The 26,786-nt window shown below is 44.2% G+C and overlaps 1 protein-coding gene across 3 annotated transcripts in view; it reads left to right on the top strand.

Moving 5' to 3' along the window:
* Window positions 1-24,836, top strand: part of LOC123764809 (uncharacterized) — a 430,287-nt gene extending 405,451 nt beyond the window's left edge. For all 3 annotated transcript variants that reach the window (XM_069302648.1, XM_045752985.2, XM_045752984.2), the window contains one exon: window positions 10,539-24,836. In XM_069302648.1, coding sequence (XP_069158749.1) covers window positions 10,539-10,967 — 429 coding nt within the window. In that variant the 3' untranslated portion in view covers window positions 10,968-24,836. The remainder of the gene's footprint in view (window positions 1-10,538) is intronic.
* The last annotated feature ends 1,950 nt before the right edge of the window (window positions 24,837-26,786 follow it).

Genomic DNA, 26,786 nt, shown 5'->3' with positions numbered 1-26,786 from the left:
GATTTGGTAAAATGCTATGCCCAAGATTACTATCCGAGTGCCGGCGGTGGGGTGGTTCAAATAGCTTAGGCTATCACCTCATTTTGTCCGGTCGTGATGGTCAAGTGGATTAAGGCGTCTTGTACATACCAGTTGCGTTGCTTCTGGGAGTATGGGTTCGAGTCACTTCTGGGGTGTGAGTTTTCAGTTGCATATTGTCCTGGGGACCATTCAGGCTTGTTCGCATTTGTGTTCCTCACGTGTGCCCCAAAGAATGAGGTGATTTGGTAAAATGCTATGCCCAAGATTACTATCCGAGTGCCGGCGGTGGGGTGGTTCAAATAGCTTAGGCTATCACCTCATTTTGTCCGGTCGTGATGGTCAAGTGGATTAAGGCGTCTTGTACATACCAGTTGCGTTGCTTCTGGGAGTATGGGTTCGAGTCACTTCTGGGGTGTGAGTTTTCAGTTGCATATTGTCCTGGGGACCATTCAGGCTTGTTCGCATTTGTGTTCCTCACGTGTGCCCCAAAGAATGAGGTGATTTGGTAAAATGCTATGCCCAAGATTACTATCCGAGTGCCGGCGGTGGGGTGGTTCAAATAGCTTAGGCTATCACCTCATTTTGTCCGGTCGTGATGGTCAAGTGGATTAAGGCGTCTTGTACATACCAGTTGCGTTGCTTCTGGGAGTATGGGTTCGAGTCACTTCTGGGGTGTGAGTTTTCAGTTGCATATTGTCCTGGGGACCATTCAGGCTTGTTCGCATTTGTGTTCCTCACGTGTGCCCCAAAGAATGAGGTGATTTGGTAAAATGCTATGCCCAAGATTACTATCCGAGTGCCGGCGGTGGGGTGGTTCAAATAGCTTAGGCTATCACCTCATTTTGTCCGGTCGTGATGGTCAAGTGGATTAAGGCGTCTTGTACATACCAGTTGCGTTGCTTCTGGGAGTATGGGTTCGAGTCACTTCTGGGGTGTGAGTTTTCAGTTGCATATTGTCCTGGGGACCATTCAGGCTTGTTCGCATATATATATATATATATATATATATATATATATATATATATATATATATATATATATATATATATATATATATCTGGACTTGTTCAGTATGCGCCCTGGATTCTTTGCCCCTCTTCGGATGACTGTTGTCTCAGGTCCGGCTTCTGTTGGGACCGTGTGTCTGGGTGGTGACCCCGGACCTCTGGGTCACTTCTTGGTACGTTCCTCTCCAGAATTCCGGGACTGGCACAGTTGGTGGTGGGGCTTCAGGCTTGCCACTTTTGTTGCCTTCTCTAGTTTGTAATTGGCACCTCATGTATTTACGCATCTCTACCGGATCTTGGTGACCTGTCTGCATCCGCTCGGGATTCGGTTTTTGCTTACCTCTTTACCTCCGGCAAGGGAGCCGGTTGGCCAAGCGGACAGCACGCTGGACTTGTGATCCTGTGGTCTGGTCCCTGGTTCGATCCCGGGCGCCGGCGACAAACAATGGGTAGAGTTTCTTTCACCCTATGCCCCTGTTACCTAGCAGTAAAATAGGTACCTGGGTGTTAGTGAGCTGTCACGGGCTGCTTCCTGGGGGTGGAGGCCTGGTTGAGGACCGGGCCGCGGGGACACTAAAAGCCCTGAAATCATCTCAAGATAACCTCAAGAAGATACCTCGACGACTGGCTGGTGTGAGCTCCCAGTCAGTCCACTTCTCTGCTCGCCAGAGGTGTGGTTCTTTCCAGATCGCCATGTTCGGGTTCCTGGTGACTGGAGGACATTTCATCTGGTTCCGTCCCGGGTTCATAACTGGCTGGGCCTTGTTTGGGACTCTTGGACCACTTCTTTGTCTCCCTCCAGAGGCGTTACTGCGGCTGCGGTCTTGCCTTCAGCTGTTTCTGAAGGGGTCCCAGGTCACTCGGCGGTTGCTCGAGCAGTTGTGTGGGAGTCTGAACTTCAACGTGCTGATCTACTCTCCGATCAGGTTTGACTTCGGCGTCTGTTTTAGTTCCTTCGGGGACTACCCCTTCTGCCTCTCTCTCACGATCGCTGGGTTCGTCCTCCGGGGGCCTTGTGTCGGTGCTGCGTCGCCATCTTCCTCTTTGGGATTTTCGGGGTTCCGTGCCTTGGCGCCACCCAAAGCCTTCGCTCAATGTGTTCACGGACGGGTCGTCTATTGACCGGGGCTTTGTGACCAGTGTTCACCAGGCCAGCCGGGAACGGTGGGGTACGTCCTTACGTCGGGCTCACAGCACAGTTTGGGAGTTCGCGGCTGTCTTGTTTGCACTTCAGAGGGTTCGGATCACTCGGGGCTCTACCATCCGGTTCCATTCAGACTGTTCTCCGGTGGTTCATTGCCGGAATCACGGAGGTTCTCTTCGGTCCTTGCCTCTTTGGGGTTGGTCCCTTCGAGTGGATTCTCGTTGTTTGGCTCTGTGCGGTTCCTGTACGGGAAGTGTTCACCTTCCTGGCAGCCTGTCTCATTTCATTCCTCTGTTCACAGAATGGCCGGTCGTCGCTGACTCTTTTCGTTGGCTCTACCGGACGTACAGACTCCCGAACATGGACATCATCATGTTGGCGTGGTTTCGGTGTCTCACATTCTCCCATGGCGCCCTTCTCCACCTGTGAGGCATTTGTGGTGGATGCCTTTCGGCAGGTCTGGTCGAGATGGAATTACCTGTACCTCTTCTCCCCGGCCTAGATGTTGCTTCTGCCTCTTTCGGCAGGTTGGACCTGTCTGGTACGTGGCTGGTTCGGCCTTCTCCTCAGCTCTTTGCGTCTGGTCTTTTTTGACGCGGGTGTTTCACCATCTCTATAGTCATCAGGTGGCTTCGTGATGGTGTCCCACCTGCAAACTTCGTCTCGGCGACCGTTTGAAGTTTCCTGGGGTTTCTTTTTGCCAATTTCTTGCTCTTCGTAGGTTGTCTTCTCTTTCGGATTGGGTTGTCTTGTCCTTTTTTTATTTTTCAGGACCGTCATTTGATGCTTCTTACTGTCGTCTCGTATCGTGTGGAGCTGGCGGAGCCGGTCCAGCTTGCGCTCATGGTGGACATCACATCCGCCCTGTTCTGTATGCTTCTCATGCTTTGTTTCACCTCCATCCTGCTCATGCGCCACCTGAGCAATCCTCAGTTTTTCCTACCGAGGATGGTAGGCAAGAGAAAAGAAATGGTGAAAAGCCCACCAAGAAACTGTAGACAGGTACTGAGATGGAAGACAGCAGGTGGGACACCATCAAAGAAGCCACCTAATCACCGCACAAATGCCGATAAACCCGCATCAGAAAGGCCAGACCCATAGAGCGGAAGAGCAAGTCAAACCAGCAAGGTACCTCACCGGCCCGAACTGTAGCAAAAGGTAGAGCCACGAAGAAACACCAGGGTTCGAACACTGAGCAAGCAGTGCTTGAATCCAAGGCTGGGCCTGCCACCATGGAACAAAGAGAAGCATACTTTCCCAATAGGATGCCAACCGAGCAGAAGCTCAGAGCAACAACTGGACCGAGGGAAAAGGCACAGGAACCGCCACCTTGACCAGTCCTGCCTATTAACATTAACCGCAAACCTCACAGGCGGGAATCGGCGCCTCATACAATGTGAGAATGTAGAGACCAAACTGACGCCAAGAGGGCCACTCCCTGGGTACCCACACATTCGGCGAAGCGAAAAGAGGTAATCTGCAATGACTGTCCACTTCGTCTACCTAAAGCGAACAGCTGCAAAGGGCCACTGAACGGACACCCCCTCCCCCTTGTCCTGGTGAAAAAATGAGCCACGGGGGAGCCCCAGCCACACTGCCCCATGACCCGCATCGTTCTGTGAGCTCGACGTAAGGAGCGCCCACATCGCCATATCGAGTGAGGGAAGAGGAAGGTGCCAAAGGCTCAAACCCCAAAGACGAAGCTGGGTAAGGAGCAACTGGCGCAAGGACATCAGGAAACGAACCCAGCAAATGTAAGAGCGGTGAAAGAAGCCGCTCCAAAGACACCACAATAGCCTCCGAAGTCAAACCAAGCCCAATGGAAACCCATTAGAGCAAGAGCAGGCTCCCACACAGCTGCTCAAGCAACTGCCGAGCGACCCAAATTTCCTCATAAACAGCAGAAGGCAGGACTGCAGCCAGAATAAAGTCGCAGGAGGGAGAGAAACAGATCCAGTCTGAGAACGAGCCCCAGCCAAGTCTGAACCTGGGACAGAACCAACTGGAATTTCTGCCAAGTTACCAGGAACCAAAACCTGGCAAGCTGGAAAAGAATCTGAACCCCAGCAAGCTGACAAGCAGATCGGTTGAGAGTCCACACCAACCAGTCTTCGAGGCAGGCTACCAGCCAGGAAGGCACCGGATCCTCGGAACACACACAATCAGGGGAAGAGGACCCAAAATCAAACAAAACCGGATCCAACACAGGCGTAATCTGTGTCTCATTGGAGGTACACACCAAGGGCCTCCTGAACCTCCACAGGGGTAAGCCGAGAGGAGGAAAAGCTCCAAAACGACGAATCCAAGGAATCCTAGGGTACCAGAAAACGAATCTGGGGGTGGGGGGGAAACCCTACCTACTGCATTTGCTGGCAGAAAGACACATATTGGTTATGTTTTTTCACAGAAAAAGTGCCCAACCTCTAAAGTAGTCAAAAACAAATGGAAGACCGAGCGACTTAGGCTAGGAAGCCAGATGAGCAAACAGAGCAAAGTTACTAGGCACAAAATCGGTGCCTAAAAGAAAACAATGAAAACAAGCTAAATTAGTATTATGGTACGAAAAATAAAATATTGAAAACAAGCCGAATGACCACAGTTGGTGACCACAAGACTGAGGAAAGACCATACAGAAGTACCACAGTCCAGGACACAAGACAAGACTATCCCGGGAACACAAGACCAGGAGACATGACCATCACCCACAAATCCACAGGGGACCGAGCAGGGAAGAAAATATAGATGACAACACGGGTAGTACACACAAAAAGAGAAACAGGCAGAAGCTGAGTACTCAAAGAAGCAACAGACATATTAGAAAGAATATGTTCAGTGGGATAGTAAAAAATGGAATGCAGGAGGCAGTGATGTGGTGGAGGATGACACCCATACAACATCAAAAGTAGAGATGAAAATGCCCCGGAATGGGTACACCAGGAGAATAACAGAGGAGAGGTTGTCTTAAAGAAGCCGAAACTCAACCCCCACAAGAACATCTAGATGAGTACAATGAAGTGAGTACAAACTTACCAAACCAGCAGACGACACATCGGCAGTGACGAGGATGCACACAACTACTCGCGCACCTCCCCACCTATTTCACGGCAGACATAACCGACACCAGAGACAAGTCATATAAAAGGGAATGACAGAGTAACCGGGAAGAACAATGGTTCATTAAAGAAACGAAAAACGACCCGAAAAGGAAAGATAAACATCCAACCACCTGGCAGCCATATGCAAGGAGAGTATGACAACAAACCACAACTGTGGGATGGTGTGCACGACCGAGTGGCACACCAATTCAGGAAATAGAGAAAAATCCAAAATACTTCTTCACATATGCGAAATCAAAAGCAAAAACCACTGCCAGTATTGGACCTATTCATACGAGTGAAGGTTCATACACGGAGGATGACAAAGAAATTTGCGAAATCCTAAAAAAGCAGTATGAGGACATATTTAGCACTCCAATAAAGAACATGAAAGTGGAAGATCCAAACAATTTCTTTATGTGTGATATCCAAACCCCTGTAGATATAACTGATATCAACACGAGCGTACTAGATTTTAAAAGAGAAATTGAAAACATACCCAAGCACTCAGCTCCGGGTCCAGATTCATGGAATTCAATATTTATAAAGAAATGCAAGGTGCCAGTAGCACAGGCACTCAGTATAGTGTGGAGGAAGAGCTTAGACACATGGAAGATACCAAAATGCACTTAAAGTAGCAGCCATAACCCTTCTATACAAGGAGGGGAGCAAAGCATCTGCAAAGAACTATACACCAGTTGCACTAATGTCCCACATAATAAAAGTATTTGAGATAGTGATTAGGAGTCAGGTTACCAGTTTCATGGCGACTAATGACCTTCATAGCCCAGGGCAACATGGGTTACGAGCGGGAAGATCGTGCCTCTCACAGCTACTTGACCACTACGACAAAGTCACTGAGTCATTAGAAGAAAAACAGAATGCTGATGTAGTATACATGGACTTTGCAAAGGCATTCGATAAATGTGACCATGGAGTGATAGCATGCAAAATGAGGTCAATGGGAATAACTGGTAAAGTAGGACGTTGGATACTCAGTTTTCTGTCGAATAGAACACACCGAGTAACAGTCAATCATATAAAATCGAGTCCAAGCACAGTTAAAAGCTCTGTACCTCAGGGTACAATCCTTGCACCACTACATTTCCTTATTCTCATATCAGATATAGACAAAAATACAAGTCACAGCTTCGTATCATCATTTGCAGATGACATAAAAATCAGCATGAACATTTATTCGGCTAAAGACATTGAAAAACTACAAGCAGATAGAGTGGTACCTCGGACTTACGGACTTACGAACGTCCCTGTTTACGAACTTTTCGGATTATAAGTCTGATTTGTTCAGATAATTTGAATTGGGATACGAGTTTGTTGATACGCGTACGGCCAACCTAGCGCGTGGTGGCACGGCGATCGCACCTCAGTTTACCAGTGCCTCGCGCCCAGTGACTATCCCGCCTGAATTCTTCACAAGGATTTACAGTTTTTTGTCGGTTTTTTGGCCATTTGAGCATAAAAGTTGTATCTATATATCTCGCTATGGGTCCCAAGAAAGCCAGTGGTAAGATTCAAGGCAAGAAATCACATGTGAGAATGACCATAGAGGAAAAAACTAGAGATCATTCGTAAACATGAAAATGGTACTCGTGTTGTTGAACTAGCTAGGCAGCACAACAAATCTTCAGGAGAGGAAGAGAAGTCAGTAGAGGATGTCCCTTCCTCATTAATTAAGAAAATGTGTGCAGTATGGGAAGGACTGCAAAATTTTGCTGACAAGAATCACCCAGAGAAAGCTGTAGTAGGCCATTGAATTAATCTTTTCAATGAAAATATGATGCCTCACTACAGACAAGTGTTGCAAAGAATGGAAAAACAATCTTCAATGGAACGTTTCCTTGTGAGAAAAGTGAGAAAATCAAGCAGTGAGCCACAACCAGGACCTAGTGGTATGCAGGCAAAACGTGCCAGAGAGTGCACTCCAGGGAAATCTTCATTGCCTTGCTTTACATTCCTCTCTCGTCCTGTCTAAGCTCGATTATGGTTACCCTGCTTACTCGTCTGCTTCTCCTTCTACTCTTCGCTGTCTTGATGCTTTGCACCATACTGGGTTGCGCCTCAGTTCTGGTGCCTTTCGTTTGACTCCCGTCCTTAGCTTGTATGTTGACACTGGCTTCCTGTCTCTCCAGGACCGCCGTGATCGCTACTGTCTTCGCTATCTTGCACGGTCCTTACAACTTCCTTCCTCTTGCCTCTGTCGTGCTTTAACTTTTACCACTCCTGCGGTTCCTGTTCCTCTTCACCACCTCCCTCTTTCTGTCCGGTTATCTCGCTTACAGGATTCTCTTTCCATTCATGTTTCTAATGTTTTTCCTCGTGTTGTTCTTTCTTTGCCCCCGTGGAGAGTCCCCCTTCCGCAGTTTTGTGCATCCTTGACCCGCATCACTAAAGCTTTTACCCCTCCTACGGTTCTAAAACGCCTTTTCCTTGAGCACTTTTCTTTTCACTCCCGCTCCGTTTCTGTCTTCACCGATGGGTCTAAGTCTGTGGACGATGTTGGCTCCTCTGTTGTTTTTCCTGATCGCACTTATATGTGTCGCTTACCTCCGGAGACTAGCATCTTTACAGCGGAGCTTTATGCTATTCTCTATGCTCTTCGTCTCCTGGTTTCTCGTTGTCAGTCTTCCTTTGTAGTTCTTGTTGACTCTCGTAGTGCCCTCATGGCTCTCGGGTCCTTTAATCCGGTTCATCCAGTAGTTGTCGAGACCCAGCATTGGCTGTTTCTTGTTCACAGTAAATTTAAGTCGGTTGAGTTTTGTTGGGTTCCCAGCCATATTGGTGTGTCTTTAAACGAGCGTGCGGATGCTGCCGCCATGGAAGCTGTCCGCTCTTGTCCCATCTCTCGTAAAGGTATTCCATATTCCAACTTTTACCCGGTTATCCATTCTTCTATCCTTACCCATTGGCAGGCTTCTTGGTCGTCTGTTACTGTTAACAAACTGCGTACTCTTAAATGTTGTGTGTCCTCGTGGTCGTCCTCCTACCACCGTAACCGGCGATGGGAAACAGCTTTGGCGAGGTTGCGTATTGGCCATACTCGCTTAACCCATGGTCACTTGATGGAGCGTCGCCCTGCTCCTTATTGTCCTAATTGCATTGTCCCTCTTACGGTCGTGCATGTCCTTCTTGAATGTCCTGACTTCCAGGACGAGCGTGTGTCTTGCTTTCCGACCGCCCCTCGCAGTCGCCAGTCCCTCAATAGAATTCTTGGTGACTCGGATACTTATGATATCGTACGCCTTATGCGTTTTTGGTCTCGCATTGGCATCCTTGGTGATATTTAGTGCCCTCTGATTATTCCGCACATTTGATGGTGCTACATAGCCTTCTCGGTTTGGTGCCTTCTTCTGATAATTACTTACTTCATTGCCTGATGTTATAATGGAAGGGGACTCCCTTCCAAACAGTAACACCTCTCCTCCACCCCCCTCCTCACCATCTTCCATACGCCAACAGGAGTCAAGTAAGAGTAAGTAATAACTTGAATGTACTTTTGTAGTGAGGGTTTGGATGAATTAGGTATAAAATTTACTTTGAAGTGAAGTTTTTGGGGAGTCAGGAACGGAATAATTTATTTCCCATTATTTCTTATGGGGAAATTCGCTTCGGTATACGAATTTTTGGGTTACGAACCATCTCCAGGAACGGATTAAATTCTTAAACCGAGGTACCCCGTATTGATGAAGTTTTGACTGGGCAACAGAAAATAACAAGATGTGTAACAGTGATAAATTCCAGGTACTCAGGTATGATAAAAATGAGGACCTTAAACATAATACAGGGTACAAAACTCAATCATATGTGCCCATAATAGGAAAGCAGCATGTAAAGGATTTGGGAATAATGATGTCTGACAGCCTAACGTTTAGGGAGCATAACCAAGCAAATATTGCATGAAAAATTATCAGATGGTTTATGAGAACTTTCAAATCCAGGGATCCCATCACAATGGTTGTACTAAACATATCACTGGTACTGTCCCGTCTTGAGTACTGCTCAGTACTCGCTTCCCCTTTCAGAGCAGGAGAGATTGCTGAAATAGAGGGAATACAGAGAACATATTAGGCATATATAGATGCAACAAAGCACCTAAATTATTGGGATTGTCTCAAAGCTCTCCAAATGTACTCACTAGAAAGAAGACGAGAGAGATATCAAATAATATACACGTGGAAGATACTGGAAGGCCAGGTACCAAATCTATACAGTAAAATAACGATATACTGGAGTGAACGATATGGAAGAAAATGCAGAATAGAAGCACTGTAGAGCAGGGGTGCCATAGGCACAATCAGAGAACACTGTATAAACATCAGAGGTCCGCGGTTGTTCAACATCCTCCCAGCGAGCATAAGAAATATTGCCAGAACAACCATGGACATCTTCAAGAGAAAACTTGATCAGTTTCTCCAAGGAGTGCCCGACCAACCGGCACTCCAGTTGGTTCCAGGGCTGTGGTGGATATGTGGGCCTGCGGGCTGCTGCAAGCAACAGCCTAGTGGACCAAACTCTCACAAGTCAAGCCTGGCATCGGGCTGGACTTGGGGAGTAGAAGAACTCCCAGAACCCCATCATCCAGGTATCAACCAGGTACTAGGCATCAACGAGTGGGAGTGGGCTTAGCATCCAACGAGCAGGAGTGCTAGTTGGGTGAAGTTTTGCTTGTTTGTTTTCATATTTTTCTCTTTTCTCAGACAGACTCTGCTCTTTTCAGACATTGGTCGCAATTTTCACCAGATTGTGGTCTGTTTAGTTTCGGTTATCTTTCTGGGTGCTTTCTCGGTCGATGGCAATTATGATATACTTTAAATGTAAAGTTCTCATTGGCCATTGCTCCCTGCACCTCTCTGAGGGGACCAGGTTTTGGCTCATGGTTCCCGGTAGGCAAAAGGACTCTTGTGACTGATGACCCCAAACTAATATAGCACTATATCAGTTCGGATAGCTTCAAGGACTCGACGGGGTTCCCCACAGAAAAGATGTTATCGTATTTGTGGAAGTGCTGGGTGTTATCATATTTTACTTGGTGTTAATATCTGTGATTCTGATGTGTAATCCTGTATCTTTCATATAGTAGTGGTCCATATTCAGTACCATATACACGCATAATATTCAGTACCGTATACACACATAATTGTAGAATATACTTTCGAGCTTTCAAAACAAATTATAAGGGTTACAAACATTGCTGAACAAAATTTTGTATAATCTATATGTAATCTGAGAAACTTTCTTCCATATTTTCCCCAGGCACAAATTACACCTGTAAACTACACAACAGGAAAGCTCGATCCCTTCAAGAGCTACTGGATCAGCAATGACAACACACCTGCTATGGCCCAAAACCCAAGGACTGAAGTCATGATTTACTCACCTGATGACCCAGCAAAGTTCTCAGACCTCTCCCGTGTGTATTCCAATCCAGACTCATTCATACGTTTTGGCCCCACTGACAGAGCAAAGGATGTTGCTCAACTAACTGTACCTTTCTTTGATGCACAGCCAGTGGCTCCTTCTCCGGGCTCTTGGTGGTCTGGTGTGGAGCTCTTTCACAAAGGTCAGCCTGGCTCTGGAGGCTTCTTAGGACTCAAGGCCATCACTTTTGATATGACACCCCATATGGAGATCCAAGATAAAGGTCCTAAGACAGTTAATTTGCCTCCTGTACCTGTTCTTTAAGAGGTGTTCTGAGGAGTTGGGGGGGGGGGGAAGGTGTAACAGCAGAATATTCCATATGTTCATTTATTGCCTTAAAACAAGAAACCAGCTAATTCTGTGTTAAAAGCTGTATCTGTGATTATTATAAATTGTACAGGAATGTTTATATTTTTTCACATTCTTATATGCTACATGAATATAACTGTCTTCGTTGAGAATATGTGACTACATAGTAGTGTGTGAACTGTACTAGGACACTTTTAGTCTCATCAAGGTCCATCTAGGCCATCTGCCATCCTTACCCAAGTAAATAAGCTTGTGCACCCAGGAGCACCAGCCTGAATCTTCCTGTGTAACCAGTACTAGCCTATAATGCTCTGGCTTCTGCATCTTCAAAACAATTTGTATTAGATATAAGAGCCGTTCCCATTAAAATTTATACATTTTGCTTTTTTTAACACAAGAAAACTCAGCTTTTAGGCAACATTTTAAGCTTTATTGGACAGACATCTTCCAATTTCAGAATTGGAAGATATTCTTCCAATATGTACTGAAGTCAAATTTTGTTTCTGACTGACAACAATGTTCAAAATATTGGAAATACTAAGCAGTATTCTTTTCCATGTAAATTTATATTCTCATATAACTGTAAAGTAGATACTAAGTAAAGTAGATACAAAGGTGAGGGGCCTGCCGGCTGAGTGGACTGTGCTTCAGTTTCGTAGTCCTGAGGTTCTGGGTTCGATCCCTGGTTGAGTCGGAAACAAAAATGGGCAGAATTTCTGTCTCCTAGATGTCCCTGATACATAGCAGTAAATAAGTACCTGGGAGTTAGACAGCTGCTATGGGCTGCTTCCTGGGAGTGAGTAACAAAAAGGAGGCATAGTCAAGGACCGGACCATGGGGACGCTAAGCCCCGAAATCATCTCAAGATAACCTCAAGGAGTTAATTATATCAGTAGAAATAATATTGTTGAGGTTATTTGTCATGCCCCCCCCCCCCCTGCCTTAGTGGCTCCCCAAAATTAATGCACTTAAAAAGGGCCAGATAGTACACTAGAATCAGGAGAGCAGCAGGTTGAAATTGACATTGCAGCAAAAGAAAAGAGCTCACCTAAACCTGCATAGTCAAATATAGAGAAAAGACAATAGTATGAAGCTATGTGATCAGACTGTGCCGACAGGAAGAAACATTCTTGAAGAATACAAAAAGTGTGTATTGAACTCTAGAAAAGGTTCCAGGAGGGCTACATTCCAGAACTAGACTAGTGTCCAAGTGACAACTAATGACCGGAAACAACACTAGATTAAACTGAAGTTAATGCAGAAGAGGTAAAAATCACCCAGAGGAATTGGATGTAACAAAAGTGGTACCACCAGACCGTATATCACCATGGGGTACCGAAGCTGTAGGGACATACAGTTACTAATTAACTGCTCAATATATTGTTCAACATTATATGAGACAGGAGAGCTACCAGAAATCGGGACTTGAAATAGTATAGACATATTAATATAGCAATTTTAACATGTATTCCATGTAGAATGCTGGAAAAAGTCAATAGTAAAAGAATTGTAAGACATATTGGGAAAGTAAATTTTATAACACAACACTGCTTCAGAGTGAAAATCATGCTTAACTTGATTGAATTTTATGACGGTCACCAAACTAAGACAAGAGAAGGAAAGTTGAGAAAACTGCATCTTCTTAGACTGCCAGAAAGTTTTTGATACAGTTCTCCACAAAAGAATATTACACAAGATGGAGAGACAAGCAGGAATAATAGGAAAGGCATTGGAGTGATGGACAGGATACAAAGGGTCATAGCACAACCCGTTCTCTTAACTAATGTATCTCATTTTGCATGTTATAGTTCCCGACAAAGTACCTGTACAATGAAAAATAGTGGCTCACAAAAATTTGTTTTCTATGGAACCATAGGTTAGGATGTGGGTGGTTACGTTTGTGTACATCTGGCTAGATTAACACGTTGTATTTTGTACATTGTGGCAAATCAAGAGAACGGACTCCATAATCAGAGGGGATAGAGAGAAGCGGAAAGTGGTGTTTGACAGGACTCTGTCCTAGGACCATTGCTCTTTTTTTCCCTAATTAATGTAAATGACCTAGAGGGAATTCAATTATCTATGAGAATGCATCTGTAAACATGTCAGTGTTTATAGGTGATGCAAACCTAACGAGGAGATTAAGAACTAACTGCTAGATGTCCTTGACAAACTTGAGGACCGGGCAGATAAATGGCTGCTGGAATTAAATCGAAATGATTGTAATCAAAATGGTTAAGGGGAATAGGAAACCTCCATTTAACAACACTATAAGGGGGAAGGCAATTGCAAGAACCAATAAAAGATAAAGACCTAAAAGTATACATAATCATAACACTAACACTAATATTTCATATGAATAAGTAACATCAGCAGCATATGGGAAGTTGGCAAACATTAGAACATAATTTAAGAAACTAAACTAGAGGCTTTCACATCCATACACACTGGCTATGTGAGACTATTAGTTGAATATGCAGCATTAGCGTGGAACCCATATGTTGTGAAGCACAAAAAAAGAAGCTTGTGGAAGTTCAGAGGTTTGCTACTTGATTATTACCAGAATTGAGAGCTGAGCTATGAGAACAGGTTGAGGGAACTCACTCTCACAACCTTAGGGGAGAAGAAATAGGGGGATATTGATCAATACATTTAAACACCCTGTGGGAAATTGGTCCAAAGTGGACAAATGAAGGAAATTTAAATTATGAGGTCGACAAGATGGACATTGGTGGAAGCTGGACACACAGTCAAGTCATTGCGAGATGTAAAGAAGTTATTGTTTCCTGTACTAATGGTCGGCAAGTGGAATGCATTGGAGGAGAAGGTTGTTGAAGCAAATTCCATGCACAACTTTAAGAAAAAAAATTGAAAATTTAATGCTGATAGAGAATTAGCAAGCCAGGTATAAATGGCTAGGAGACAGGGCATATAGAGCAAGATCTCATTTCCCCCATAGTTAATGCTGGGGTAAGCACTGATACCCTAGGGCCAGATACAATATATCAGGCATCTGTGACCATCTCACAACCTACTGGGAGCAGGTACCAAAATTCTGTCTCCTCAAAGAAGAGGGTGAACCCAAGGAAATCATTACTCATACATCCTATATACTGTACTGAGAAAAACCCTGCCAAAATTGCTGAAAAGGTCAGGGATGAGAAAAGGGGGGGGATGTCACAAACAAATTCACAATGCTTGTAGAGAAACATTTGCCAAGAATGAATCCAAAACAAACTCAAAACCATCCCAAACAACACCTTGCTGCTTTCCCCTCCTGCCAGTGAAGAGAACAGTGAGACCACCAATGTTGTACACCTGCCTGGCACCTTTAGTGTCTCCTGAGATCTTTGTGCACATGCACACACTCGTGTGTGTATATTATATTATATATTATATTATATTATATATCTCTTGATAAACACAACAATGGGAAACATTGATGAATGTCACAGACGGGTTCGATCATTGTTGCAAGTCAAACACTTCTTCGAATTCCTCTGAAGTTGGACTAGTGCCCAAGACGCAACAGGCATTTCCCCTCTGAATCGCAACACTGAGGCGCTGGAACAAGAAACTTTTTGCTCTCTGGTCTTTTGTAGCGCTGATCAATTTGTCCCCCAATTCCTTCAGAAACTTCAATGCACATTTTCCCTACGAACCGAGGGTCTCCGAGCCGATCGGAACAAAGCTGTAGCAGTGTGCTAGACTTCTGTATTTAATAATTTTCTGCGATTCCCTGAAAGAAGCAGCACCACCGCTTTCACGTGTGCTGTAGTGGAGGTAGGTACTGGTCAGTGTGGCAGCGCACGTGTAGTCCCATACCACTTGCTTACCACCCTTCCAAGGTAGCAAGGTGACCCCATCAGGGCGCTTCTGAGGGTCGTTAGGTCTGGATAAGTGTGGTTCTCTTTGTGCCGGGCAGCGGGCTGTGGCGAGGCTCCTCTTGATGATGTCGTTGACTTCTTCATGTCTTGCAATTTTACCCTGTGATTTACGACATACCAGACCATGACGACCATATTGGTCTGCCATCGCAGTTCCGCAGATGCACCTATGTTCGGTGAGGATGGGGGCGGCAAGGCGAAGGGCAACTCCAATGCGGAGAGCGTCAAGACTGAAGCGAGTTCCCAGGGCTGCATTGGGCACAGCAAATAAAAAATCCTCGGCGTGGGGTGCTGTTACCGCTAGGAGGCGGGCTTTTTTTTCAGCATCAGCGTTGTCAATCATTGCTGTGACAGTCTTTTCCATTATGGGGCTATCCCAGTGGGCCTGCTTGTGGTCTTTTGGGACTTGTGGTCGGGGTTGAGGGTGTGCCATGGTGTCCCATTGTCTAGCTGCTTCGATGAACGTTTGATCATGAGTTCCCGCTGTCTCTCTCATACGCTCTGGTAGGATCTGCCCTACCAATTCGTTGGCTGCTGTACATGAGGATAAGAATGCTGGAAGTGCTACCTCAGTTGCCTTTCGTATGCCTATCCCTCCAAATCTCACTGGTAGTGTTGCTTGGTCCCACTGACTGTCATCTAAATCTAGGTTGAGCGCCTTCCTGAATATTGACCTGAGGAGCTCATCATATTGATGTAGAAGTGGGTTGCCAAAAGTTGGTGCACACCTTAAGAAGTATGTTAGCCTGGGCAAGGTAAGGCACTTTGTGAGAAGGTAGAGGGCATCGTGGGAGTCCAAGTCCCCAATTCTCTCTTCCATCCTCTTTAGGTCTCTAAACTTTTCGTCATGGACTGCAGCAATGGCATTGTGGCCCAGAGGTGCTCCGAGTAGTGTTCTTATATTATAGTATATTATATTATATTATATTGTGTGTTATATATTATAAATACTCTATACCTTTATGTGTATTATATTATAAATATATTATACGTATATTATAAATATATTATATGTATATTATAAATATATTATATGTATATTATATTATGCTGTATATATATTAAACGTATATTATACAGGTATTTCTGGATGGATCCCCTTCGGCTCCCCGGAACTATCAGGCTGATACGAATGTATAAGCTTTGGGTGTCAGTCAATATACATGGAGTTCTAGGCCTACCAGGGAACACGAGCCAGAACCCAGCCCCCTCAGAGAGGCACGAGGAGCAATGGCCTATAGAGACACCTTATATATGGTTTAGACGTACTCTATGTCGGCCATCGAGTGGGTCGGGCACCCAGAAAGATAGGTGGGCCAAAACACACACCCATTCTGGTGAAGAAATGCTACCAAACGCCGAACGAGAGGATAGAACTCTCCATGAAGAAAAACGATCAAACGAGCATGACGTCATCTCGTTACCAACGTGCCACCATCTGCGCAACCCCCCTCCCCAGGGAGGGGAAAGGAGGAGCCCCAGACCCTCCGCCGGCTACCCGAGCCTGTCAGTTCTTGGCTGATGTCGGTGGGCTTCGGTTGTGTACCTCCAGCTATGGTTTTTCTTCTTTGTACTTGCTTCGGTGGTGTGTGAGCTGGGAGTATATTCACAAGATCTTGGGCTGCATGCGCTTAGGGTCCCCTTCCCTAAGCGCCCTGTAAGTACTGCCCTTGGGGCTTGGGACCCTCCTTCCACAAGTCGCCTTGGGAACTACCTCCATTGTGTCAATTACTGCTTTGTACTTGGCCGCTCTTGGAGTCAGCTGGGGGGTTTTCCTGCTCTTCTTTTTGTCTCTGGATAGGGGTAGTATTCGTCACTGGTAGGGGCACAGGGTACTGACACAGCTAATTTTCAACTCACATAGCGGCTGGCTCTGCATCCTTTGGGTACGCTGCCCTCTTGCGGGATATTTTGTTTCTTTTTGTTCGTTGCCTTAGCGGGAGTGTCTGCCCTTGAGTTGGGTCACATCCTCTGTACATATATTGGTGGTACCCCATCTAGGTCCCCGTGTGCAGACACATCCCAGAGGTGCAGTCTTAGAAGTTTGCTTGGTAATATTGGGAGCCGGTTAGTAGTACCCTGCCTGGGCTTCACTCAGTGGAGATTGAAAAGCTAAGGGCCCTGGGAAACCCCATGGGGGCGTGTGGGTCCGTTGGATGTGACCCCTGAGTCCCCACTTGCATTTTGCGAGTTTGATTGAGGGTTGCTCTGTCCCCTTCTCTCAGGGTGGCACTCACGGTTTTGCCTCCGTCCAGCTGCCTGTTGAGTCGGTTACACCTTCGACCCAGAGCCCTGCGAGTTGTTGCTTGTTTGTGACTCTGTTCACCCAGTCCACTGATGACACTCTCCTGGTGCTGGCAGCTCTGGCGTTGCAAGCTTGGTATTTTGCTGCAACGTGCTAGGTTCTTTGCTACCCCGGAAGCCCTGTGGCTGCCCCATTTTGCTTATAGTCCCAGACTTTGGAGTGTGGGTCATTTTGGCCAGAGTTTGGTCCGCTTTCCCCTTGTTCTTTCCCTGCTGTGGTGCTTTCTGGTCCTTGTCGGTTCGTCGGCGGTCCAGGGGGAGGAAATGCCTCTCAGATGGGGCGGTTCTGCTCACCAGGGATTAGGTCCTTTCCCAGCTCGCCTGGTTCAGATTCCTTGGTGTCTTAGCGGAGGTTCCATCTGGTTCCCTGCCTGCCTTGGATCGGGCGCTGCTTGCTTGGTGTCAGCAACCAGGGTTTTTCCCACGGCTCCGCCGTTTTCAGATGCTCGATTCGGTCCGTTACGTGGCTGGTTCGGTCTTCTCCTCGAGTCTTTGCATTTGGTGCTTTTTGACTTCAGTCTGTCACCATCTGTTTGATCAGGTGGCTTTATTGAGGGGGGTCCCATCTGCATGCTTCGCTGTACCTCGTGTGGCACTGGCGGAGCCGTTATGGCTTGCTTTCGGTTTTTGATGTTTCTTCTGCACCATTTCGCATGCTGTCTCAGGCGTTGTTTCACCTCTGGCCGGCTTATGCGCTGCCTGGCCGTACTGGTCTTGGCCTTGGGGCTCTCTTCTTTTCCCTCAGTTTCTTGGGGCTCCTTCGATTCTGGATTGTTTTCCGGAGGGGTCCCTGGGGTTGTTGATGCTTGTTGGATTTGACCGGAGTGCATCTTCCTGGGTCCAGTTGTGGCTGCCTGCATTGCTTGCGTGTCATGGCCTCTGTGGCCCCTGGATATGCTTTGCGCTGCCTGGGTTCCCTTCGTTCCTGTTCCGGGGCTCGGGGCTCCTGGGTCGTCCTCTGGGTCGTTTAGTGTTGCCAGTTGTCTTGCTTTCGGGTTTCGGGCATGTGGTTTCCGCCTCCCAGATTTGTACCTCTTTCATCCCTGTCTCTGGGTAGTTAGCTCTGGGGAGCCGAAGGGACTCCCCCCCCCCCCCGGAAAACCAGCATTGAATGTAATGAAAATCCATTTTCTGGGTGAGATCCGGAGGCTCCCCGGCATCCCTTTCTCCCTCCGGTCGGCGGTTCTTTTCATGTGTTTTTGACATCCAGCCTAAGAACTGACAGGCTCGGGTAGCCGGCGGGGGGAATCTGGGACTCCCCCTCCCCCTTCCCGGGGAGGGTGAGGGGGTTGCGCAGGCCGCGGCGCGTTGATAACGAGATGACGCCATGTTCGTTTGATCGTTTTTCTTCATGTAGAGTTCTATCCTCTCGTTCAGCATTTGGTAGAATTTCTTCACCAGAATAATGGGGGAGGGGGGGAGGTGGGGGGCGCCCGACCCGGTCGATTGCAGACATAGAGTACAGTACTTCTAAACCATATATAAGGTGTCTCTATAGGCCATTGCTCCTCACGCCTCTGTGAGGGGGCCAGGTTCTGGCACATGGCCTCCCGGTAGACCTATAACTCCATGTACATTGACTGATGCCCAAAACTTATACATCCGTATCAGCCGGATAGCTCCGGGGAGCCTCCGGGGTCTCACCCAGAAAATGTCGTTTCATTACATTCGACGCTGGTTTTATATTATAAATATATTATACACACACACATACACGCGCACAAAATTTATAAATATAGCTAATAGTTCAACGCTTGTAATGGGTGGGAATGAACAGTATATAATTTGTAAATATGACTTCAATTAAGTGTGCTTACACTTAGTTTAGTACTGTAGCTTTAATTTTGCAGTGTATTTTCTTTGATTTTCAGGGTTTCTGTAATTACACCCTTTGTACTTTTTCTGAATTGTGTATTCATATGTGGTGTATATTTACTAGTACCTGTATTACTACTTACGTTTCCTGTACTGGGCCTCAGATCAGCACCCTTGTGTATCATGGCAGCAGTCGTGTTGATTACAGATAAACGCTGTTGTAATAACTCTGGAATGTATTTTTTTATCATAACATTTTATATTTTAGATATTCATTTTTGAATTACGTTGCCTCTTATTTTTAAAAATACTGTATTGTATAATAATAATTATATATAAACATTAGAATGGGAAGCACAATAGTGCTGGAATGCTTACTTTCAAGCTTCAATAGCAAAAATATCTCTTAAATTTTTTTTATTACTATAATAGTCAAGTTACTGTATTGATGTTTGTATTAATTTGCAGCTACTGATTAACCACATAAATATATTACTGTAATACAGTAATTCATTTTGCCAGGAACAAGTAGCCTGTGTATATATACATAAGGTGTTTATTGACGTCTCCTAAAGGTCACACTACTGACCCTCTTCAAGATGCAACCCCCACAAGCTCACTCACTCCTGGGTTGCCTATTTACTACTAGGTGAACAGCGGCATTAGGTGATGGAAATGTGTCCACCCATTTATCCCGCCCAGGATTCGAACCATGGATTCCAGATTGAGGGTTGAGAATGATCCAGACTGTACTACCAAGACCCTTAAATGATCCATATCTTATCGTATACCGACTACAGATTATAAACAAGTACCAACTTTTTTTAAAGTAATAATATAGAGTTCAAGTTCAAGTATGTTTACTGAGACAAGAAAAAATACATCCCAAAGGGATTGAGTAGCTTAGGCTATTTCTATCCCCCCCCCCCCCAACGTATTTCAGCCTAATCCAAAATATAATATTCTGTTATACATTTCTACTGTATACTGTGTTCAGTTCCAGAATAAGCAAAATCAATCAATAACTGTTTACTACCTAATCACACTCTCGTAATACAGCACTAATTATCAGCCCGAGCCTATGAAAACTTTTTTTTGTTTGTGTGCACCAATGATTCTTAAGCCTATGAAAGGTGGAAGGCAGTCAGACATACTAGAGGGTGCCACCAACATGCAGCTGGTTGTGTATCACTGTTGCACACACTCTCACTGACAAATGACACATCATAAGCTTATGATAAGACATAAATGTCTATGTTCCTTCTAAGAACAACACTCAAAATGATATATGTTATATTAATGTAGGTTCATTTTAAACAAATAAATTTTTGTTCATATGCAAAAGATGCAATATAACATACAATATACATGTTTTGAGCTAAAATAAAACTTGTATACAAATTTTGTATTCTCAAATTTCAGTATTTTTGTTTTAGTGTTCCTCAAAGATGCATTTATTTATACATAAATGTATACTCCAAAGTAAATGATTATTGTAAGCAATCACCATATTCACTGATATCAGATATTTGGTGTGCACTGTGAAGCATTACCCTTCAGTTGCTTGGTTTAGCAGTAGTGGGGCTCTGTTAGTCAGATTTGTTACTTATGCCAGTGTGTTGGATCTGTTACAGCTGTTGGTTGGATTTGTTGATTACAGTTATGAATTGGATTTGTTACAGCTGTCAGTTGGATTTGTAACTCTCGCCTGTTAGAATTATTATGAACATAACATCTGTTTTGTGTTATTATTCAAAAACTGACTATTAGGCTGTTTTTTTTCCATCCCACAGCCAATTTGTGGAGACACCTTTGATTTTCAATTATTTATAAACCATCTATAGAACTTTATTTGGAGCTCACATGAATTTTTTTCCTTCTAAAGGTTAGGCACTGTTGAGTGAGCACTGTTGCCTTTGCAATGACCCATTCAAATAAAAAAAATAACAGGGGGTAAAAACAAATTCATTGATTTATAACCTGAACATCTGGATCTATTTGTGAAAGCTTATTTGAAAAGACAATCGTAGTTTTCACAACAAAGAAAAAATCTAGAATATTTCGTGTTTCTGTAAGGTAAGACACCCTAAGAATTTATTTCTATTGTTAGCACTGCACGATGTTACTAGGTGGAGGTCTGCTGTGTCAGCACCTCACCCTGCAAAATGACACTGTGATGTTACATGGGAAAACTGAGGGAAGATTGACCTCTCAAGTTCATATGTTCGTGCCGTATGTTCGTAAACCTGCACATATTATAAGAGCCTCATCTCCCAGCCAACATAGTTTTGTTCGAGGTCGAATACATGTCACTAAGGGAGCCGGTCGGCCGAGCGGACAGCACGCTGGACTTGTGATCCTGTGGTCCTGGGCTCGATCCCAGGCGCTGGCGAGAAACAATGGGCAGAGTTTCTTTCACCCTATGCCCCTGTTACCTAGCAGTAAAATAGGTACCTGGGTGTTAGTCAGCTGTCACGGGCTGCTTCCTGGGGGTGGAGGCCTGGTCGAGGGCCGGGCCGCGGGGACACTAAAAAGCCCCGAAATCATCTCAAGATAACCTCAAGATGGTGTTACATGTCATCCAGGATTATTGGACAAAGACATCCTCTTTCCGACCCCATTTTTTTGGGAGATGCACGTCTCGAGATATGTACCTTCTAATTTTCAGGTGTCTTTCATTTTGAGAATACTGTAGTGACAACCAGATTGCAAATGATAGATTGTGGAAATTGAGGCATTTCAGTGATGTGAATGGAAAGTACAAAGATTTCTATGTACCAGGTCAGAAGCTAGCGATTGACGAGTCAATTGTGCTTTTCAAAGAACCTCTTACTTTCAAGCACTGTACCCCCTTAAAATACCACAGATTTGGCCAAATACTTTATTATGTGTGAATGTGAAACATGAATGGTGACATGATAATTTATTCTGGCATCGAAGTAGACATTACAGTAATGATTCTCTTGGTTTTTCAGGCAGTGGGGTAGATCCTAAGAGCTCCATTGCTAAACAAGGGCCACAGTTTATAGATAATTATTATATCAGTCCCTTGCTAACTAGGTTCCTGGTTTAACAATACTGGAGCATGGGGTATAGAAAAGTTACAAACGAAAAAAATGTCAGCGTTTGATCAAAGTATTTCAGTAGGTGAATGTCAGACAAGAAAAAGTGACAATATTGGAGGTGCATTGGAAAGACAGGAATAAAGTAAATGTGTTTACTCTTCAGACTTGTGAGATGGTAGACAGTGATGCAAGTCAACCATGCAACAAAAACTAATAAACTGTATTTGTATCTGGATAGGGTTCTGCTACTCCTTAAGCCTGGCCTGGGATCTGGCTTGACTTGAGAGTGCTTGGTCCAACAGGCTGTTTCTTGGAGTGGCCTGCAGGCCCACATATCCACCACAGCCCATTTGGTTTGGCACTTCTTGAACAAAACTATCCAGTTTTCTCTTGAAGATGTCCACGTTTGTTCCGGCAATATTTCTAAGATTCGCTGGCAGTATGTTTATCAACCGTGAACTTCTGATGTTTATACAGTGTTCTCTGATTATGCCTAAGGAACCTCTGCTCCTCAATGGTTCTACTTTGCATTTCCTTTTATATCGTTCACACCAGTATGTTGTTATTTTACTCTGTAGATTTGGGACCTGGCCCTCCAGTATTTTCCATATTTTCCAGTATCTGCTAGGATTCCTGTGCACAAGGTTGTCTGGAATATTAATTGGAGTGGAATGATCAGCTCAGTTGCACATTCTGTTATTTAACTGCATATATGTTGTATATAACTACAGTACTTACTTTTTATGCACCATTACAAACACTAAACAATTTTAGTTGGTGCAATAATCTTTTAACCAATGATCAGAGTTCAGCCTTCCCTGCAAATTTTGCATGAAGATGTAACTGCATGCATTGAAATCATTATGTTTTCTTAGTACTTTTAATGCTTTTACTATGGTTTTTGAAATGCATTAATGCACTGGGCTGTAAATAATGTTGTTTATATTACAAATCATGTAGAACATGGGTAGGTGCAGATATTCATGTCACTAATATGAGCACAATACATGTATTATATTCTTTGAACAATAAACTATTCTGATTTTGCTGTTATTACACTATATATGCAAAGTATACAGTATATAACAGTCTACATTTTTATGCACCATTTTGAATAATTATGCAGTTCTGGTGGGTGTGGTAATCTCATAATCCAAGTACAGCATAGTGCAACACACTAGTCAGTTGCCGAAGACACCTGTCAAAGCAAAGTGCCTCCCAATATATTATACACGTTACTAACTCTAGCCAAAACACTGCTTTTGTCAGAATCCTGGTCACTAACTCCTGAACATAAATAATTTTACACAAATTCATTTTTTAAAGGAACACGAGGTTCCCTTTCACGATCCATAGATGCATCAAACTGCAGCTGTGAATATCTTCATGCTTTGAACATCATAAGTATTGGATTCACTTATATCTGAACCTCATAAATAGTCTTTATCACTGTTAGGATCTCCTATGACACTATCATTAAATAACATTTACTTGCATAATGCAACATAAGTCATACTGTGGGCACAAACCTCATGACAGTGCTGCGAGAACGTGCTGCATGCCAGTACTGTGAGCTGCTGCTGCGTGCACTACTCATGGTCACACTCTCAGTACAGTACTCCCAGGATATTTTTGATCATGGGTCATGATATTTTTCCAAGATGGCATCTGTTTACTGGAGGCCTAAGGAAACAAATGTGAGCCCTGTGTACCTGCCAGAGTTTTAAATCTTACATGGCACAGTACTTTTAAAATATCCAACTGTGTTGCACAGTTTATGGACAATTGATGAGAACATCCCCAGTTGTGTTGCGCAGTTGAAGGGTTATATATTACGAACGTGTCAAATATTACCGTGCAAGAATATGTTTTTCTTAACTGGCCAACAGTAGATGTTCAGATAATAATTTCAATAAATGAAAGCAAGTAATTATCAAAAGGCACTAAGCAGGAAGACTATGTAGCACACACAGTGAAGGAAGATAAATGGCAAGTGTCAGAGGGTTACTGCCAATGCTTTGTCGTGATTATTATACAAATATTATTCTATTTTTTAGCACGAAAAAATGAGTTAAAGCTGACAATATATCATATGAGTGAAACCTCTAAGTAGAGAATTTTATAAGATGGAATATTTACTGAATTTGCTGGCATAGATGCACCAAATTTTCAAGGATATTTAGTGAAAAAAAGCATTTTAGTATGTTTTATCATATATTTATTGAAATATATTTTTCAGGTGGCTTTGTAGGGGAAAACTGATGTTTTTCTGCATGTAAATACAATATATTGAATATGCAGCTGGTGGTGGGCCAAAAATATGTATCCTATACACCAGCAAATACGTTACATTTTTTTCTATATTCTGTATGCAATGTTTGAATTGTCAAACCAAGTCTAATAACCTGCTCTAGTTTGTGGCACTCTTTCCTGGAAAGAATTGGCAAAATAAAGTGAATTGTGAAATTCCAATTCTTCAATTGGACCTGTAAAATAAACTATATCTAATACAGTAATATCTTTGGGATGCTTAGCAGTTTTTGTCAGTACAATTACCAGGATTAATATACTGTACCAAGGATATGACACATATCATAGTTTTGAGTCAGGATTTTTTCTCTCAAGAGATAAACTGAACATTATAAATATATCTTATGACTGCCAGTTTTGCATTATAACTTTGTATTTTTAATTTAATAAGATGCCATCCTGCTACTGTATATTAATATGAAAATAAAATTATATATGACAAAGTGTAGTATAACCTTATTATACAAATATTTTACCAGTAACTTCACACAAGCAAAGATGCGATATAGAGTTGTGGTAACCTACCCATCACAATGTGGTGCATGTAACTTTCGTCATCTGGGTTGGGGCTGGGCTGGGAACTCATCTTCCCTAAATTTCTTCTTACTAAAGGTTAAAAAAACAGTGTTTAATGTAATAAAATGCCAATTGCTGGGCAAGCCCCGGTGGCTCCCTTAAGTTATATATACTGATATGGTACCATCTACAAGGTTGTACCAGCCATGGAGTTTTCGAGGCCTACCAGGGACCAGTACCAGAACCTGGCCTCCATCAGAGGCGCAGGCACATTTATTTTTTCAACCTCATCAGGGAAGGCAACCAGAAAGTCAGCAAGTCAACACAAACCACTGCTGGCCTCAATAGGGAGCAAAGCCTTGAAACCCACCTAAAGAACTCCCCCCAACTATGTAAATAAACTCAGAACTAAAAACAACCTGGGAGGGAGGGAGAGGATCAGGGAGCCACTGAGGTTTACCCAGATTTTGGCATTTCATTACATTCAATGCTGGTTTTCAGAGATAAACTCATTGTGACTCCCTGAAACTATCTACAGAGAAGGAAGAGACATGCAAACTCACCTGGGAGGAAAAAGCAATGCAGGATTCAAGACGAAGAGGAGACACCAGGCTGAGACAGACGACCCGAAGTCAAACATGGGCGCTGAGGCAGGAACATTCACCAAATACTGGGCTGCCAGAACCCTGTTCGAACTCCAAAATCCCCATTCCCGAATATCAGGCCACGACATGTTTGTGAATGCCACCAACACAGTAGAATACTGTACTTCCTAATATCATGGGCTTGAGGGTAGGCCACAGGCTGGTTAGACTGCAGATGACCTGAAAAATGCAATCCTTGGAATAGGTGGCCAAGGTAAGAGGACCCTACAAGGTATCCACACCAGCAGAATTGCTGGCACGAAGGTAGCACAGCCACCACCAGACAACATCTGATGCATCCCCAACTAAACCAACCAAGCATCAATGACTAAAGGATCCTTCAGGAAGCCAACCGCCTTGCTCTTCTCCAGAAAAGGAAGAGTTGGCTGCAAAATAAAATACTCACCAGGGCTAAAAGAACAAAATCACCTTTTGTGAAGGAGAGCACGAAGCTCCCCAGTTCAACAGATGGAAGCAAAAGAAACCCAAAATAAAGACTTAAAGGAACAATCACAGACAGAAGGGGACACTGTAAACCAAGAGGAAGAGAAATGAAGCAGGCTCCAGTGGCACATGAGCAGGCCGGAGGTGAAACAATGAGTAAGACAGCTTGTAAAATGGAGCAGAGGTAGCCTCGACCTCCATTACAAGCTGCAGTGTTTCTGCCAGCACTACATGATACAAGGCGACAGTATTTGGTGTGAGATACTGATCAAGAAAAAGCAGAGAAAGAAAGGAGAGCAGAACACGCTCAGAAACGAAAGCACAATGCTAAAAGAAGCAACACGAAACCTCATACTGCCACAGATAAGAAGAATCCAGATGGGACATCATCAAAGAAGGCACCTACTTGCTGTAAGGATTCAAATTCGAATTCAAAATTCAAATGTTTATTCAGGTAAAGTACACAGAGGATGGCAATAAATACGCATAAAAAGTAATAGACATGAACAGTGGAGAAAGTCGAATCAGCAAACGACGTTACTGAGTCAACCTTCTGATAAGAGGCGGAGCCACAGAAAAACACCCGGGTTTGAACACCAAGAAAGCAGAATTTGGAACCAAGGCTGAGCCATCCACCAAGGAACCAGAAGGATCATCTCGCCTTTTCCTGGTAGGATTTCAACCTGGCCAGGACTCAGAGCAACAGCTGAACCAAGGAAGGAAATACAGGAACCCCCACCTCAATCAGTCCAGCTGAAAGACATCCACCGTGAGGGCTTTACAGACAAG

This window comes from Procambarus clarkii, chromosome 48, assembly GCF_040958095.1.
Source record: "Procambarus clarkii isolate CNS0578487 chromosome 48, FALCON_Pclarkii_2.0, whole genome shotgun sequence".
NCBI classification, from domain to species: Eukaryota; Metazoa; Arthropoda; class Malacostraca; order Decapoda; family Cambaridae; genus Procambarus; species Procambarus clarkii.
Note: the sequence above shows the minus strand (reverse complement) of the source record. Positions and strands in the feature narration are given on the sequence as shown.